Genomic DNA, 18,568 nt, shown 5'->3' with positions numbered 1-18,568 from the left:
TAAAACACAATAAATAAGATTATTTTTTTAATTTTAGGGAACTCCATCACTACTTCAAATCCAAGCTCACTCACTGGCTAACATCTGCTTAATCTGAATTAAATGCTGCATAATCCAAGCTTTATATTTATTGCGCTGTTTTGTGAAATTTTATAAACGACCCCAGCATGATCTCTTGCATATGGTGATGTTGGTTGTTTGCATTTTGTGGCTTACATGAATCAATCGGTATTTCTATCTAGTGGTGTGGTGTTCAATTGTTCCAGCAAAGACCCAGCACCACACAAATCCAGCACATTCGCATTAAATGCAGAACAGACTACGTAAACCAAATTTAATTGGTAAATAATTACGTTAAACCACTGAAATTCCTTGTTTATTACTTGCCATGTTGAATTGAATCATGTTTTAATATCCTTTCATAAGTATACACCGTACAAACAAATTGCAGTCATTTTCTTTGTACGTTGCGGATTTTTTAATGTTTTGGGAAATTTAACGGTTAAATATGGTTTTAATCATGAAATATGACATAAAATTGAATTTCGACTACATATTTACGTGATATATATGTTTATATCTATATCAACATAGGAACACGTACGTACTTCGTTTCTCACATTACTAAATCTTTAATATAGTTTGGTTATGGGGATATTTATTCATTAATAAAGTTTAAAGATAATGACTATTGATAAATTTGAAATCATTTTAATTTTTAAATTTTATTAATGAATAGATGTAATTTTTGTGATATTAAAGATTTATTAATTCAACAAACAATATTATTATATGTGTGTCTCGTGTACTGACATAGACACACAGGTGTCACTGTATAAACACACATAACAACAATGTTTACGTCAACAAATCCTTAATATCGATTAATGAAAATTGTCTATTTAATTTCAAAGTTTAAAATTAAAATATATCAAAGTTTGATAATAAAAGAAACAAAATCTCATTTTACATCACAGTTTAAGGATTAAAATTATATTTAATCTAAAATTTAAATTGTTGAAATTATCGAATTTAAGGAAATAGTAAAACATTCGTTTTATTCCATTGATCCAATGCCTTTATTTTAATTGCATTCTGATGTTTTATGTACGGTTATTCATTTATTTCATTACCATTTTTTTTCCTTCTTGAACACTCTGGTGAAATAGTTTTTCGTTGTCATTTAATTTAATATCTCTTAAGTAAAATAAACTTCATGTTATTAGTAATTTTGTAACATTTTTATATCTATTGATAATCAATATATTCTACAAAGTATGTTCTTATGATTTATTAAGAGTTAATTTCTTTTTAATCATTATTTATTTTTACGAAATAATAATGTTAGCTGTCAAAGACACATTATCACAACTGTAAACACAATACACAGAAGATTAAACCACTAAAGAAAATATATTAAATACAGATATTTAAATGTGATATTCTTCTTATAGCTACATTCAATGATGATTTAGATTATTATTCATTGTTTTACTTTGAAGAATTGAATCAACTCAATTAACTCAATTGGTAAACAACTTTGAAAAAATAAGATGAATAATAAATATATTTATGAGAGCTTCGTATAACTTAATAGCAAAACCTATTTACTTAATGTTGAAAATTTTAAGATTTTAAGTCTCATGTTATATAACAATTAAAAAGTTAAATAATATGTAAAATAATCATACAATTATTATTTTAAGATTTTGGGTTAAAGTAATATTAATCTTTAAATTGAGTTTCTGTATAATCATAAAATTATTATCTCCCTAGTAATTTTTTTGTGAATATATATCATTTAAAAAGATAGTTCGTAATAAACTATTATTACTACTCCTATAATCCCATTTATAATACTCAACTCAATACTCATATAAAATAAATTTAAACATGCAAATAAACTATTATTTTTTTTTCTTTTCTTATTTTTCCTTTCTCCTTTTTCTTCTGGATAAAAAATAAAACCTAATTGATATTAAAAAAAAACAAAGTTTTTTGTTTTGAAATAACTTTCAATTTTTAAAAGTCTATCTGTAATATGAATATTTAATCTCACGAAGACAAAGTAAGATTAGATCATAAAACCAATATTAAAGTGACGATAACTGTGTGTGTTGCATGATATTGCGAAACCCACAAGTCAACCAATATTTATATAATGTTGGACAAGGACTTTTCATTAAAATGTATTATTTCAGTTCATAAATATAAGAAATGATAATAAGGGACTAATGGCAGTATTCAATATTATTTTCAATTTATTCTTTCTTAAATTTAATTAATTGATCTCTGTCCCATTTGTTGGGAAAAAGAAAAAGAACAAATATATGGGCTAAATGGACCCAATATAAAAAGCTAAGCAATTACTTCCTGCACCATATCATTTTCTTATTACACCATATTATTTCTGAAATTTATATTCTGGAAATCAATCACTCCCTGCTTTTCCGGAAAACATTTTTCGGAAGCTTTTTGATGGAGTGGGAGGAGAAATTTGATATGTACTGGAAGATTTGCCGAAAGATAAATATAAGCAAATGGGCTAATTTAGCAACACGTTCCCTTTCAATTATTTTTTTCGAAAAAACTGCCGAAATATACATTCCCTTTGTCCTCTCAGAACTGTAACCTCCCTTTCTGCCCACTTCAACCTTTTCTCCTGCAAACCCTTACTCTCGCTTATAAAATTAATTAATTTATAGTTTATATAAATAAATTGCTATAGTTTTGGCAAAAAAAAGTAGTCCAAATTAAGAATGTGTAATATTATTAACTAAACCAAAACATAATTCAAGCAGTTTAGATCAGCTTACTTGAACTATTTTTTAATTTATGCAAAATAAAATCTAGTGTACTCAAGTTTTAATACAATTTTATTCAATTCAATCATTATTTTTTTGTGTAGGTTTTTAATATAAAATATTCATATTCATCTCTTTTTACTTGTATTTTTTTCAAACATATTTTGTCGAGGAAAAAAAAAGTACATGTTTCTTGAAATATCAATTCATGCTCATTTTCAGTCTAATATAAATTATCTAATTTTAAATAATCCAATTAGTTTTATAAAATTTTATATATTTTTTTTAAAAAAAGTCTTACTCAAACAACATATTTTATCATAACATATTTCAAAAATTTATATAAAATAAATGAGATTTTTAGTCTATTAAAAAATAAAATGACGGGGAAATGGAGAAAATGCACATTAAAATCGATTGAGAAGAGAAAACCAACCGTTATTCATAGTGAAGAAAGGGAGGGCAATTTTCCAGGGTATTCTTGGAAATAACGACCAAAAGGACAATGTAACACTCAATGGGAGTGCAAATAGAATTCCTCTAAAATACATATAAACATTTTTTGGCCCACGTATCAACTCTGACCTATCTAAAAGTAAATAGCCCAAAAAGACAAATTGTTACTATCTTTTTCGTTACTGCAGAACAACACTACTCTTTCGTAAACAGTGTTAGACACCAGAGTATCCATTCTTTTCCTTTACACAAATAGACTACAAAATAAAAAGTGAAGCAAATATTAGGAAGATTTTCCCAAAAATATTTAAGAGAAATATATAAATAAGTAAATAAAATGATTTTTCTATGAGTTAAAATTAACTTTTACATAAATTATAAATAAAAACATAAATATATATAAAAAAGGTTTTACAAATTAATTTATAGAAATTAAAATTAAGTTATAAATATTTTTTTTTACCATAGAAACTTTTTTACACGACATAATTTTGCAATTGGTTCAAAAAGAATGAGAGAATGGGGTCCTCTAACAATAATACTTTGGTCTTTGTATAAAAAATGTTGCTACTTGGCAAAAATACAAGTATACGCCACTAAAATAAATCAATAATAAATGAATAAAATCTCCACTGATATGTTTATTCCATAATTAATTCTCATTTATTTTTAAGATAAAATCTATTGTTAGAGGTGACTATTCTTTTAGGCCTTGTTGTTTTGAATGAATTTGAGGGGATTTGAGAAGATTTGAAGATAAATTTTTTTGTCGTTTATTTGAGTAAATTTGGAAGTAAATGAGAGTGAATTTAGAAATAATTTTTTTTAATTTGAAGATAATTTATCGTTTATTCGACAAAAAAATTTATCTTCAAATCTCCTCAAATTCACTCCTTCAAGTTCATTCAAAAGAACAATACCTTAATGAGGTGGGTGTTGTTCCTTCATTATTTTTAATAAACTCATAAATGTGAATTTTGGGTTGGGAAACTATTTATTAATTAATTTTCTTGTATTTTTTGCAATGAACAAACCTTTTATAAAAGTAACTTTAAAATGATAATATTTATGAAGTATATAAATATTTTAACTGCTTTAAAAGTTAACTTTTGACAGGGCAAATTTGATTTGTTTCTTGAAAGTTAATTATTCCGTTATACATTTATATATCGCATCTACTCATAACGGTTGGGAGAAGGAGTTATTATATAGCAATACTAATTATAGTACCTACTTTAATCAATGCTGGATTTGATTTGATGTTCCATCAGTCACTCGAATAATAACTGTTGGCACCACTACCATTGTTAGATCACACTCCATTTTGTTCCTGTCACTATGGTGCTAACTTGTATTATTTGATTTGCAAAAAAGAAAAATATACCTATTTAAAAATGTTGGTGATATTTTAAAACTTGTGAATATAGATATATGTAGATATTTAAAAAAATTATAAATTTATAAAAGAAAATATAAAATATAATATAAATTAAATTAAAATTTATCTAATAAAATATAAATTATTTTTAATTTTAATTAAATTTAACTTAATAAAATATAAATTAAATTTTAATTTTAATATTTTATAGATAATCATATTCATAAATAAAAATAATATAATATTAATATTTATAAATTAATATTAAAATATTTATTATTCGTTATTCACGTATAAAATATTTGTAAAATTCTAATACTACTGTTTTAGTTGACATCAAAACAAAATATAAATAAATTTTATTTTAATAATCATTACTTTTAAAAGTGTTTTTACATTTAAGTATTAATCATTGATAAAATTTAAAGGTTTAATTGCTTCCTTTGTCCCCAGTTTGGTTGAATTGTGTCAAATTCATCCTCATTTTTAAAAAAGTTTCATTGTCGTCCTCACGTGGTATAAAAGTGTCAATTGAATCCAAACATAGAAAAAATTTGTGTCAAAGTAGTCATTTTTCCTATATCTCTGTGTCTTCCTTTCATATGTCACTTCTCTAGAGCTATGAAAAGCCTTAAATTGGATAAGGTAAAATGAATATCTGTACTTGATTGTATGAAAGGAAGACACAGATATATAGGAAAAATGACTACTTTGACACAAATTTTTTCTATGTTTGGATTCAATTGACACTTTTACACCACGTGAGGACGACAATGAAACTTTTACACCACGTGAGGATGACAATGAAACTTTTTTAAAAATGAGGATGAATTTGACACAATTCAACCAAACTGGGGACAAAGGAAGCAATTAAACCAAATTTAAATTTATTGTTTATTACTTTGTGAGTGGAAGACATTGCATTAAATTTGACTGCGTGGCTTAGTTAATGAAGTTGGGGGGCTATCTTGCTTCTGCAAGAGTCCAATGGTTTGGTGATTGCCAAACAGGGAACAACTCATTAACATACCCTTCATATTAGGAAAGTGTTTCTCAGTCCTCCAACACACATACTTCATCTTCAAGGATAATTTATTTAAGAATATAGTCATAGTTATAATATATTATTTAAGCTTTTCCTGGTTTAAATTAAACCTTATGTTTAATTGATAGAGAAACAGAAAATATTTTAATGAAGGAAAGGAGAGGTATTTTTGGTTTATAAGAAAAAATAAGGAAGAATTCTAATTTTTTTTAAAAATATCTTAAATCACCCCTTCTCGTGACTCTCATCATAGAGTTTAAATTTTGAACCAACTACACAAATTTATATTTCTTTTTTCTATATTTTTCTTGAGACAAAATATAAAGACAACTCTTACCATAAACACTTCAAAAACACATTATAGTAATTTTTAATTAAATCACGATAGTCCATATCTAAAGTTATAATAGTTTTTCATTTTTCTCTATTTGTTTATGGCCCAAACAATAAATTTAAAGTTATAATCTTCTTTAATACATATTTTTGGTCACATAAATTTGTATACTCATCCAATGAAAAAAACATAAAATTAATAAGATGATTTTTTAATCAAATTCGCAGCAATATTCAACATACTGATTTGTTCAAAGTCTGCAAAATGATTTTTGCTAATTTTTTTATTCATCACATATTAAAAAGCACATATAGATTATATTCAATAACCAACTACTACCAAACATATGTCACATTAATGATAATTTCTTTTAAATCCTGACAAACTTATTTTTAAATCATAAACCTTAGCCCTTTTAGTTAATAAAACTTTGAAAAGACCAAACTTAGGTCTTAAATCTGAGGAACAACTAAACTTTTAATAGTTAATTTCAAAAATATTCAAAGAGACTGGTTTTACAATCAATTTGAATAATATATATTGAATTTCTTAGAACATCATCATCTATAAAACATGTGACATAAAAAATTTAATTAATGTAAACATCTCATAATAATTATTATACGAGGTCTTTACTTGTAATATTATATACATATATATATATATATATATATATATATATATATATATATATATATATATAAAATTGCAAACACACAATTAATACATAAGCATTAGTTAATGAAGTTTAACTCATGAACAAAGTGAAATTTGAATATTATAAATATCACATCAACCCTTTTTAATGTCAAAAAAACCAAAATTTTAATTGAATTTGAATTATCTACAATTATATGTTATGGTTGTCTTTTAAAATTTTAAAAATTTATCATTAGATTACTTTTTTTTTGTTATTGGTTATTACGTTCTCTTTCAGTATAATCTGTTATTTTTAAGGTGAGCTAAGCAGTAGGAGATGGTCAAATATATAAAGTAAAAATATAGTAAATGAGTGTAGCCTATATATATCCGGTGTAATTGCTAGTTCTATCATTTTTTATTAACTTATTTAGACACTAATTTTTTTAAAAAAGAAAAACATACATTAAGAACCCATTTAATGACACTTTACTTGTTTATGGACAAGTTTAATATAATAAATGTATGGATTCCATAAATAAAATAATTATATTTTTAGAATTGCTATGTTTGGATTGGACTTATAAAGGCATTTAATATTGAAAGGTAAAATTTGATTGTCTCACTAAAATTGTTAAAAACATAATAAGGATGGAAAATATAATATTTAAATAAGACTGTTTTATATATATGATATTTGTACAGACAAATACAAGTCACGGTAAATTATAAAAATTCAATATTACGAATGAGGACATTTTTTTGTCTTCTAAACTATCAATTCAATATTCTAAAAAGGTTGTGACTTCTGCAATTGAATAAAAAATAATAATATTTGAAAATTCTGATTTAATAATACGATTTTTTTATAATTAAAGCATTTTAAAATCCTTTTATACTCGGACCCAAAGACTAAACAAGAGGTTGGAAAAATATATAATCATGGTCGTTTTCTTTAAAAAAGAAGGTAAATTTTAAGATAAAAGTTGTATAGTAAAAAATTAGAAACTTATAATTTGTTTAAAAATAGTTTTCTATTCAATAAAAATGTTACAGAGTAGAAATATATTTGTAAAAGGAATTTAATTAATATAGTTTAATTCATTCCGGTAAAGATCATAATATTTGGACACTTGTTAAATAAAAAATAATCACTTAACAATTCAAAATAATAATATTTTAATTATATTTGTTTTTTTATTATAAAAGTCTAAATATGCATTATTATATTATTAAAGGAGTTATGGTGTTTAATTATTATGTTTTTAAAAACGCTACCTAAACCGTGAGTGTACATACACGAATATTCAAGGGGTAAATTAATTTAAATTGAAATAGTTGTTTGAATGGTTTAATGTATATAATTTATATTTTACTATTGTTAACCTTTTTAATCAATATATATCTGAGCGTGAATTTGGTGGCCAAAATCAAGTCACGTTGACATGTTTTCCAACACAGCATTAGCTATTATACAGTCAAACCTTTGATTGATGAAAAATTGACGCTAATATAACTTTAGCATCAATCTTTAAATTTTAACCCCAACGTTTAAATGAAATTTGTTTTAATAAGTGAAATGTAATCTATTCTTGCATAATATATTTACAGATTAATTTAAACATTTTATCAATAAGTTATTAATGACGTATCATTACTGGTAATCATATAAAAAATTCAAATAACTTCCACTTTTATGAAATCTCTAATATAATATTAATTATAATAAATCTATAAAATAATGATTTTTATCTTTATTTATATTTTAAGGCCTCAAAAATAAAATCTCAAGAAACATATAAAAGTGCTTGTACATTTTATTTTTCTATATAAATGGTACTAATAGTATTTTCTCTAGTTACTTCAAATATATTAACATAACATTGTAAGGGTGAATAATTGCATTTTGTTGTATTATTAGCTTTGGAGTTGGATGCTTAGATAATGACTTTAATAAATTTGTAGTAAAGTTAAGATATATATATATATATATATATATATATATATATATATATATATATATATATATATATATATATATATATATAATCTTGATTTATAATTTACGTGAGACATTTGAATGTAATTTTAATTGACGGGGGATAGTAATTTTAATTTTGTTTTTCTAAACTAGAATAAAAGATGTTTTTGCTAATTCATTGTTTTCTATATGTGCATTAAATTAGATGCTGACCTTGATATTGAAATTTTCTTTCAAAATTATTAAATAAGAGTTTATTTTATTGAAAAAATAAAAGTAAATGTAATCAAAATCAGTGTAGCACTCTTATTTATAAAATTAAGAAATAGAAATAACGATAAATGATAGGAGTGCACGAAAAGGAAGGCCGTTCCAATGATAGATATGCACTTGCACAGGTAACAATCACACTCACTGCTAAAAACTTGATAACGTTGATCGAACATGTTAACCTTGCTGGATGATGTGTGTTGTTCTAAATATTATAATCAATGCCATGCGTATGGCGTGAGGCGAATCTTGAGAAACTCAGAAGAAGCGACTTAAATAGTTTTGAAGGATTTGGGCTACGAGCTGTTTGTATACTTTTTCAGTAGGATGATAGCTATCCCAAAACACATATTTAGAAGCATCGGAACATGTTGCATCCAAACGGTTGCAGAGAACAGAAACCTCCAATTTCCCTGTGCCACAGCAGCCTCTGTCCATAACTTCATAGCCTGCAACATAAATCAACTAACTCAATCAATTAAATAATTCTACAAAATCATTTCAAAAGTTGCTCGAGCTTGATTTACCATAGCTTTGGTAGTTGACAATGATATCCATTAGGGGGTTGTAAACGTCAATGTAAACAATCCTACTATCTGGCAGCTCACTCAGAGAATCAAGTTTGCTTGAGAGTTTAGAGTTAAATAACTTGGCCGCGTAATTGTAGTCCCCTGCGCATTCTCTTTCCAAGCCTCCGGCAAGTGTTCTTTGCGATGGAACGCAACCAATCGGTGGTGCACTCAGTACTCCGATTCTTCGTGCTCCGAGTCCATATAATTCCTTTACCATATTTATAAGATTCAGTGAACTTTGAAATTCCAGCTTTTGGTACTGAAAAACTATATTAAAAAAAGTGAAGAGTACCTTCAAGAAATCAGTAGCGGAATTGCACATGAGATCAGTGTAAGCAGGGATATCATACTGTAATTGACGAGCGCGAGCGACAAAATAGGTGTTTGCAATGTCGTCACTTCCGGCTACCACAAGGAAAAAACTGTTGGCTAAGATGAAGTTGGTTCTATCCAGTCCAACAATTTGTTTCAGCTTCTCTACGTATTCTTTGAACATTTCTAGTTGTTCGGACATTGATATCACCGACTGATTATGGTCATAATATACAGTTATCATAATGAATTACAAAAATCAATCACAATAAGCTTGCATGAATTGATGTTAATTAGAATAGTGAGAATGATTTAGAGCTTCAATATACCGCTATTTTTGGCGTTAGAGGATCGTATCCGGAAGCGCCGGAAGCAAAGCACACTCCGGTAAGAAGGTCGTCTGGCTTGAGATTTGGATCCAAATAAGCTGGTAAAAGCTTCTTGATACCCAGTTCTTCAACTGAAAGTCAATCGAGTAATTAATTAGTTGCCACGTGGAACCTATTTTGATTGCTACGTGTTCGTTAACATGCACACCACAATCGAGTAACTAATTAGTTGCCACGTGGAACCTATTTTGATTGCTACGTGAAAGTGAGAGGGCATTTAATAGATTATTTAACAGATTTTGCTAATTCACATATTTAAAATGGATCAATCATGAATTATTATATAAATGGCTGTGAAAAGATTATTAAAAAAAAACATTTTCCAAAATAAAATAAGAATGTATTTGTATCTAAGGAAATTAAACGAAAAGTTAAAATAAGAAAAAAAAAGTACACATTTATGATTTTAGCAGTAGAAAAATTGATGGTGATACGTAGTGTTAACTGATTTCACGCTTAAAACCTATCATATCATATAGCACTAACATTTTAATATTAGACGGGCCCTCGTTTTTATGCATATAAACACGTTATATATTGGTTAAAATTTACTTTCTCAATTGTTCTTTTAGACACGTTATTGGTTAAAGTTTCTTAAAATAATAAAATTCAGTGAGTTCTATAATTTATATATAAATGATTCTTTTATCACTTTATAATTTGTAATTAATTTTAGTTTGATGAAAAGTATGTTGGAAAAAGTATTTCAAATATGATCTATCAATGACTTAACAATCGTATGGTTATTAAGAAAAGGTAATTTTTTATATCTATTAAAAAGTATAAACGATAAATTAGTAAATATAAGTTTTGGTATAAAAATTTATTGAGCTTCATAATGCGATGCAAAGTATTTTTAGGGTTCGTATTGTTGATATATCAACGTCATACTTCAGTTTTTGTGAAGATGCCTTTCATGACATGTTTTCTTACTATGCATAACGATGTAAAATATGACCGAAGAAATGAAATGAACCATTATGGTTATTTTTTTAATTCCACCTAATAGTATCCTTGGATAATGATCATTAATTTTTTGCGTCTTTTAAGATGATTATCATTCGAAACTTTTTTTATTACGTGTTCATAACACTCGGGAATCATGCTATTATGCTTTAGTGTGAGGTTTCACAAGAGACACGCATTTCTATTTAGGGTTCAATATGTACTTTGGATGAAGCATCATTTTCATTTATTTTACAGCAGCTTTATGGTCTTAAAGACGCTTGACGTAACTAGCTACCTGTCTTACTATACCATGAATATTAATATTTGTTTTCATGTATCATATATCAATCATATCAAATACTACTTTGCTCTTTTGACTGCGAAAATAAAAATAAAATCCAAGGATACAAATATAAAATATTTTGTACGATTGCATGAAGATTTTTCTTTTTTCAAGTGTCAAATTGAAGTTGTTAAACAAAGTTTTCAAGACAAGGGGACCATGGCATCGCCACCATTTAAATGGCAACGAAATCAATGAATAATCATCAACCACGAATATTTAGAAAACCTTTTATTCAAAAACAGTTTAACAAAATTATTACAGATTTGAAAGTTAGTTCATCAATGAAAGTAAAATATGATATACAAGTAAAATATTTTCAGTTGAAAAGATACTCTAATTAACTCTTTCTCATTTAAATCAAATTTGAAATTACAAAAACAATGTTCACTGAATCCCATAAACATACTCTCTCATCAATCATCTCGTCAACCTATTTTGATAACAAATCACTTCGTATTATTATTATTTTCGTAATTAATGAGCTTAAGTACATAAGTTTTCCATCTCGACGTAGAGTTGTCCTAATAAATAGTAATAATACGCGTGTGTATGTGTTTTTCAGTCATAGAAAATTTAGTTTTAGTTTTGAAAAAAAAAATTGCTTGGTAATTGTATAGTTAACCATTTTGATTTGGGGAAGCATATATGAAGTTGGAAAAGTTAAAGAAAAACAAAGTGGAGAGAAAAGAGAAGATATATAGTGTAAGTACCTAGCAAATCCGACGGAATTTTTCCGTTGCAAAATCTACCGGTTGGAATTCCTCCGTCGAAGTCTTTACCGTAAGGAGGGAAGTCACACTTCACCAGCGTTTTAACCTTGTTGTTGTTGCCCGGGTCAATGATCGAATCTCCGAAACCTATCACTGCGGGAATTGAAATATTTGGTGGCAGTTTCACCAAGCCCTTCGTTCTCAACGATAAAACTAACAGTAACATCAAACGGAGCATTAAGGTGGTTGTACGACAGTTCAAGAACTTCGTAAACACAGCCATGTATACTGTTGCTGTTTTTCCACCCACGGCTATTGTTCTTCACGACTTCTCTCCCGTGAAACAATCAAATAACTTCCATTAATCAACGTCTATTTATACACACGAGTCCTTTTACTTATTAATTGCAAATTGCATCAAGCGGTTGATTATGCATTAACTTTTCAACTTTTTAATACCAAGAAAAAAACATGGTAGGTAAGATTACCTCCAATGCAGATCCTTTTAGAGGAATTGTTTAAAGTTAAACCACATTTCTTAACATAATTTACACCATTTTACGGAAACAAATAATTGTAAGAGTTTTAATATTTTTTTTCATAAATAATTTAAATCCATCTGATATTATAAGATTTAGAAAAATTAATATCAACCATTTAACTAAACTTTAATATCAACCATTCAAATTATTTATGTGATTGCAACTTCGATTTTGCATTGACCAGAGATAAAAAAGTATTTTCAACCCGGAGAACGGTTTTTGGTTGAGAGATCAACAACACCTTTATTGTCAATAATTGTGAAAATAATAGACTGAATAGATATAATTGAGAATGATAAAATGAGTTACGGCTTGTTCTTTGCTGCGGTACACCATATACATTCGTAATACGGTAGATGGAACCTTCCTCTGTACACCTCGTTAATTACTTAAATCTGAAGATACAATGCAACCTTCCTCTGCACCTATTATTTATATATAATATATTTATTTATACACAATTACTTAACACAGATCCTTGATATATGTCTCTTCCTCTTTCTTCGGTCACATTAAACACTTCCGAATTTTTTTCCGTAAAGTTGAGTGAGTATATACTCTTGAATAATGATAGGATAACATACTTTTTATATTCATTTGAGAAAATAATTGTAAAAAAATGAATTTTTGTACTTTTTCTCAAAATGGAAAAGTATAAAAAGTAAGAAAATGTAATGTTAAGTAAATGTAAAAGTTTTTTTTGTATTATAAAATGTTATTTTTTATATACGTTAATGTGCAAACAGTGATATGCATGGTTGAGGTGTCTTATCTCTAGTTGATGTGAGACTTTCGCTAGGAAAGATTTCAATTATAAGTCTGATATCATATTAGAAAGTGATTTTTAAGCCTAACTCAATCCTACAAAACCAGATTGTATGGTGAGGTTTACACCCCACTTTTATTTATATATATATATATATATATATATATATATATATATATATATATATATATATATATATATATATATTATAATTTGACCTTATCTTTAGTTTACTTTAGTTAACGTGGGACTTTCAATAATATAATATGGAGAATATTGGTTCATTTGAAAACAAAGTTATAATCTTAGTGGCGATAACCAAACTTCAGCTATTAGTTAAAGAAATACAGGAAAACAAAGCTTGTGTCTACCATGTTCATGAATTTGCCGTTTTTTATTATGTCGCCCTTTCATTTAGCTGACTAATTATGTCATGCAGCGTGGCCAACACTGTAAATCCATGTAAAGAAATGTAAATTATATTTTCACGCACGTACTACTTTCGTATTCAATAAGAATTCAGCTGATTCCGAAATAACTATGGTAGTTTTAGTGATGTAATATGTTTTATACATAGGTTTACGCCAATACTTATTTTAGTTATGCATACATTTTTTTTTATAGGAAAACCTTTGAAAAAAAAGCAGTTTTGTTTCTCCTTACTAATAAAACGGAGAGATATGATGGGGATTTGAAGTGGAGGGAAACGAATGGGTTGTTATTGGTTGGGAATATGGTGACACGCTGCAAATGGGTCACCATGTTTTTGTGATCAACTTTATGTCAATGCAAATCCTTCTCGTTATTAATCTACCTTTATAATAAAATAATAACTCTCTTAATATCTTTCTTTCTCCTTTACAAGATTTTGTTACCCTTATTTATATTTAAATGTCTAAAATTATAATTAAATCAAAATTTTTAATATATGTATTCTAATTAGATATGTTAAAACGAGTAACCCGGCTCGATCCGGCCTGGCTCACCACGGGTTGATTACTTAGTGAGTTAATCCAACCCAACTCACTTATTAGTGAACTAAAAAAAAAATTGAACTCATCATGGGTTGGTGGGTTAAACGGGTTGGCTCACTGACTCATTTAATTATAAGTTTTTTTTAAAATAAAAAAATTACAATTTTTTAATTCAAATCTAAATAAACGTCTTACGAAAATGATGTTAAACTCTAAAACAATTGAAAATAAAAAAAAAAGTATCATACAATTCAAATGTAATCCAAAAACATGTACAAAAGACAAACAAATAAATTTTTAATATTGATAGTTTTTGTATCACTTGTCCATTTATAATGTTAGAATCTTGAAATCTATAATATTTTTGGTGAGTTGGTGAGTCAACCCAGTGAACCGGGTTCTAAGTAACTCGGGTTGAAAACTAGTCTGCATAAAAAAATTATATTTTTTTTAAATCCAACCCAACTCAAACTCGTGATGAGTCGGATTGACTCGCGGATTAGAACCCATAATCTAATTAACAAAAATTCTAAACATACTAATACTTTTTGAAAGAAAAAAAGTAAAGTTTTCGGAACCTTTAAAAAGGCTATGGTAGTAAAACCAACTATACTATCTTTTTATGGAGAAAACAAAAGGATAGGTGAAAGACAGCTTAAATAAGAAGAGCAAGTGGACAGGAACAACAACGGCAATGAAAGGATGGTGAGGATCACGGATTTCGGAGGATGTTGATGATACTATTAATAATGATTGAAAAATGCTTTCGGTGACATACCTTAACCTGACACCAACAATTAGTTGAACTGCATCTTCGATACAAAGCCGTCACTGTAGAGTCAAAGATAAAGGCCACGACCACCTTCAATAGGTTCCACCATCCCACACATACATTAATTCAAATTTTTTAATAATATTTTAATACAGTGTACATATTATTTTTTATTAAATTTAAAATACATTAATACGTAGGAATCGGAAAAAAAATACACAAATGTTATATTAAAATATTTTTAAAAAATTTATGTGAAAATATCTTCTTCTTTTTAAACTATTTACGATTACTTTTTATATATTGAGAGTAACAACTTCATTAAAATATCCTCTTTTTTTCTTAATAAATATATTATTTTCACTTAAGTTATTCTCATATAAGATTTACATGGTATTTCATTCCGATTCAATTAATTTATTTAAGTGTAACATGAAGAAGAAGAAATAACTAAAAGTGCGTTATAAAATGAAAATATCAGAGTTACTTTGGCACAAATTATAAGTACACGGATAATTTAGGACATGAAGTATTAAGAAAAAAAATATGGATGGAGGGAGCGTTCACAAGGGGTCATTTGGTCTTTACGTTTTAATTCCATTTCTACGTTTGAAATTAACTTTTTTCTTAATAATTGTGAAACTTTTATCTCTTTTCGAAAATAAAATATAAAAAAATCAAAAGTCAACTAGAAAACTGGACTTAATTGCATTTTTTATTCCTCGTATATCATATTTGTGTAATTTTGAACTTTCATAAATGTGTTCAAATTAGTTTCCAAAAATATTTTCAATTATGTGATTTTTTTATCACCTTATTAGTATGTAATTAAATTTTCAAAATTTTGTTAACACATACGTTAATGTGAGAATTGTATTGTTCAATACACGTGTTCACATAACCTAATAGCACCTTTAATGAGTTCAGTATCAAAATCGAGGGGGACAAAAATAAATTAAGTGAATTAGCATATGTATTAGATTACATAGCATTTAATAGATCTTTTGTATAATTTTACAAAACATTTCATATTATTTCGATTTGAAATCTAAGTGTGAGTTAAAATATCATAAATAAGAAAATAAAATGTAAAATAAAAATAAAATACTCATTAACTCATTATTTTAAGATTTTAAATAAAAAATAATATTAAATATTTATTTAGTTAAATTCATATTTTATTGATGTTGGTATGTTTTCAGAAAACTTTTTCTCGATAGATAATAATTAGATGTGTTTTATTCAACTTAACCACAATGACCAACAATGTTGCGCTTGAAATTGAAGCACTTACTTACCCCTGACACCATCAAAATCTAGGTACGGTGGTATGACTTTTGAGACACAACAACAATAAATTTTTAGCAATAATATGGTTCACCAGAGTATAAAAAACTTGCGTGTTTGAAATTTTTAATGATATACGAACCAAATAAAATAATTAAAACCAGAAAGTTTGAGTGCTTCAATTCCAAAACTAATTCGTACACCAAATGAGTCGTAAATATATATTAAATAAATATATATGAGAAATTTAAAAAGCTTGAGATAGCTGTATCATGTTCTCGTGAAGAAATGTGCAAGTCTGATTCATGCACGATGCAAGTGGGTGTGAGCTACTCCATTTGATAGCTTTGTCATAATGAGTTGAAATTCATTAAATTAAAAGTACATAATCTATGGACGAAGACTGACAGATTATATAAACAGAGAAGTTAAGTTTGAAAGTGCTTTAGCCATTTTCAATAAATAAATCTTCCAGCTCAAACTCCCCCACATCATTCAAACTTGAATTGGTCACACTCATTTAATAATTTCATGATGCTACCAAAATCCACATAGCAACATCTGGAATGTGATCAACAAAAAAGATTTAGGCAAATGTTGCAGACTCAAACTTAGAGATTAAACACAGCTCATAACTTCACTTTTCTTTAATATGAAAGTCATGTCATAAGTGATGACGTACATATACATTAAGAATAAATAAAGAACATGCAGATAAGTTAGGCAAAAACATATTTACCTCCTTAAACATTTTTAATTTATTTTTTTCCTAATCATTCATTCAATTTTATTTGATTTATGATAAATATTATATATTTTGTTCTTTTTATCTAATTGACCCTTAAAAGTAATAAACTTTACACAGACTGATTTAGTTATAAATTTTAATATGTTTTAAACTAGGAAAATTGATATATAAAAAATTAAATTATCATGAATTAAAACAAATTAAAGATTAAATATATACGTAATCTTTAAATTTATTCATTTATATATCTTTCAAACTTTGATATATTTAAATTTTTAAATTTTAAAAATGAATGAATGCAAGTTTTTTAATATAATGAAATTAACTTTTTTTAAGGTATTAATTGATGTTTAAAATAATATTTGAGTTGAAAATATCAAATAATATAAGTAATTCAAATGTGAGTTTGAAACGTGGTTTAACATATAAAAAGTATTAAACACAATTACTTCAGATAAATTATATATATATATATATATATATATATATATATTTAAAATAATAAGTCAAACTATATTAAATTTTAAGAAAAATAATGTTGTGTAAAAGTTAAGACTAAACCTTGATTAAGAGTTTAAAATCATATGAATAAAAGATTATTTAAAGAATAATTTAGATTGAATATAAACCTAAATGTTATATGTAAATACGGATAAAGTTTTAAAATCAATTTATATAGAATTAATTAAATAATGGGTTGAATATATTTTTTTATGTGTCCAAATTATTTTGTGTTAACACGTAAGTTGTTTACGTCTTTTTGATATATTTTTATTTAAATATTTACTGAAAAATATTTAAAATGTTAAAAATTAAATTTACATAATTAGGTTAAAATAAATATGTTAATTATTTTTAAAATTTGAAAACTAAACTAAATCACAAACAATTACAAATTTTAATCTAATGTGAAAGTGAGAAAAAACATATTTAATCTTTAAATTCATACATTATAATTTGGTTAATGAGTATGCCGGTTCATTTTGTCTGGTCATTGTGATGATACTGAAAGGACTTTGAGCATATATGGTTATAAAAGGCCTTCTTGTTCTTGACAATCAGAATCACGTGCATTTTTGGGGCCACATTTAAATTAAATTTAATATGCAGATGGCAACTAACTTTTTTAGTTGTTAGATAACAGATAAAATTTTAAAAAGTGGGGAATATCAAATCATATCATATGCACTGAATGAATCCTAATCCCAATCGTCCAACCTCCATTGTTTGGTAGTTGCTGCATCCCAATGCCACTAATTACATTTTTAATCTATCAAATACCCTAATTACATTTT

General features: G+C 26.4%; 1 protein-coding gene across 1 annotated transcript; it reads right to left on the bottom strand.

Annotated features, from left to right (window-relative positions):
* Positions 1–8,920: 8,920 nt before the first annotated feature.
* On the bottom strand, positions 8,921–12,542 carry LOC124839061 (GDSL esterase/lipase EXL3-like). The gene is made up of 5 exons (XM_047314801.2): positions 12,185–12,542; positions 10,121–10,251; positions 9,772–10,005; positions 9,435–9,687; positions 8,921–9,356 (listed from the first exon to the last, which is right to left on the bottom strand). The coding sequence occupies exons 1-5, from the start codon at positions 12,465–12,467 to the stop codon at positions 9,166–9,168; spliced, it is 1,092 nt and encodes a 363-aa protein (XP_047170757.1). The 5' UTR covers positions 12,468–12,542; the 3' UTR covers positions 8,921–9,165.
* Positions 12,543–18,568: the final 6,026 nt, after the last annotated feature.

This window comes from Vigna umbellata, chromosome 2 (assembly GCF_029865625.1).
Source record: "Vigna umbellata cultivar VRB3 chromosome 2, Vumbellata_1.0, whole genome shotgun sequence".
Taxonomy (NCBI): domain Eukaryota; kingdom Viridiplantae; phylum Streptophyta; class Magnoliopsida; order Fabales; family Fabaceae; genus Vigna; species Vigna umbellata.
Note: the sequence above shows the minus strand (reverse complement) of the source record. Positions and strands in the feature narration are given on the sequence as shown.

Excerpts from the sequence above, each read along its gene's own strand:
- LOC124839061 (XM_047314801.2), bottom strand. The coding sequence starts at position 12,467 with ATGGCTGTGTTTACGAAGTTCTTGAACTGTCGTACAACCACCTTAATG. Across the intron at positions 10,006-10,120 it reads CTCTAACGCCAAAAATAGCG|TCGGTGATATCAATGTCCGA; the intron begins GTATATTGAAGC and ends GACCATAATCAG. Across the intron at positions 9,357-9,434 it reads TGTCAACTACCAAAGCTATG|GCTATGAAGTTATGGACAGA; the intron begins GTAAATCAAGCT and ends TTTATGTTGCAG.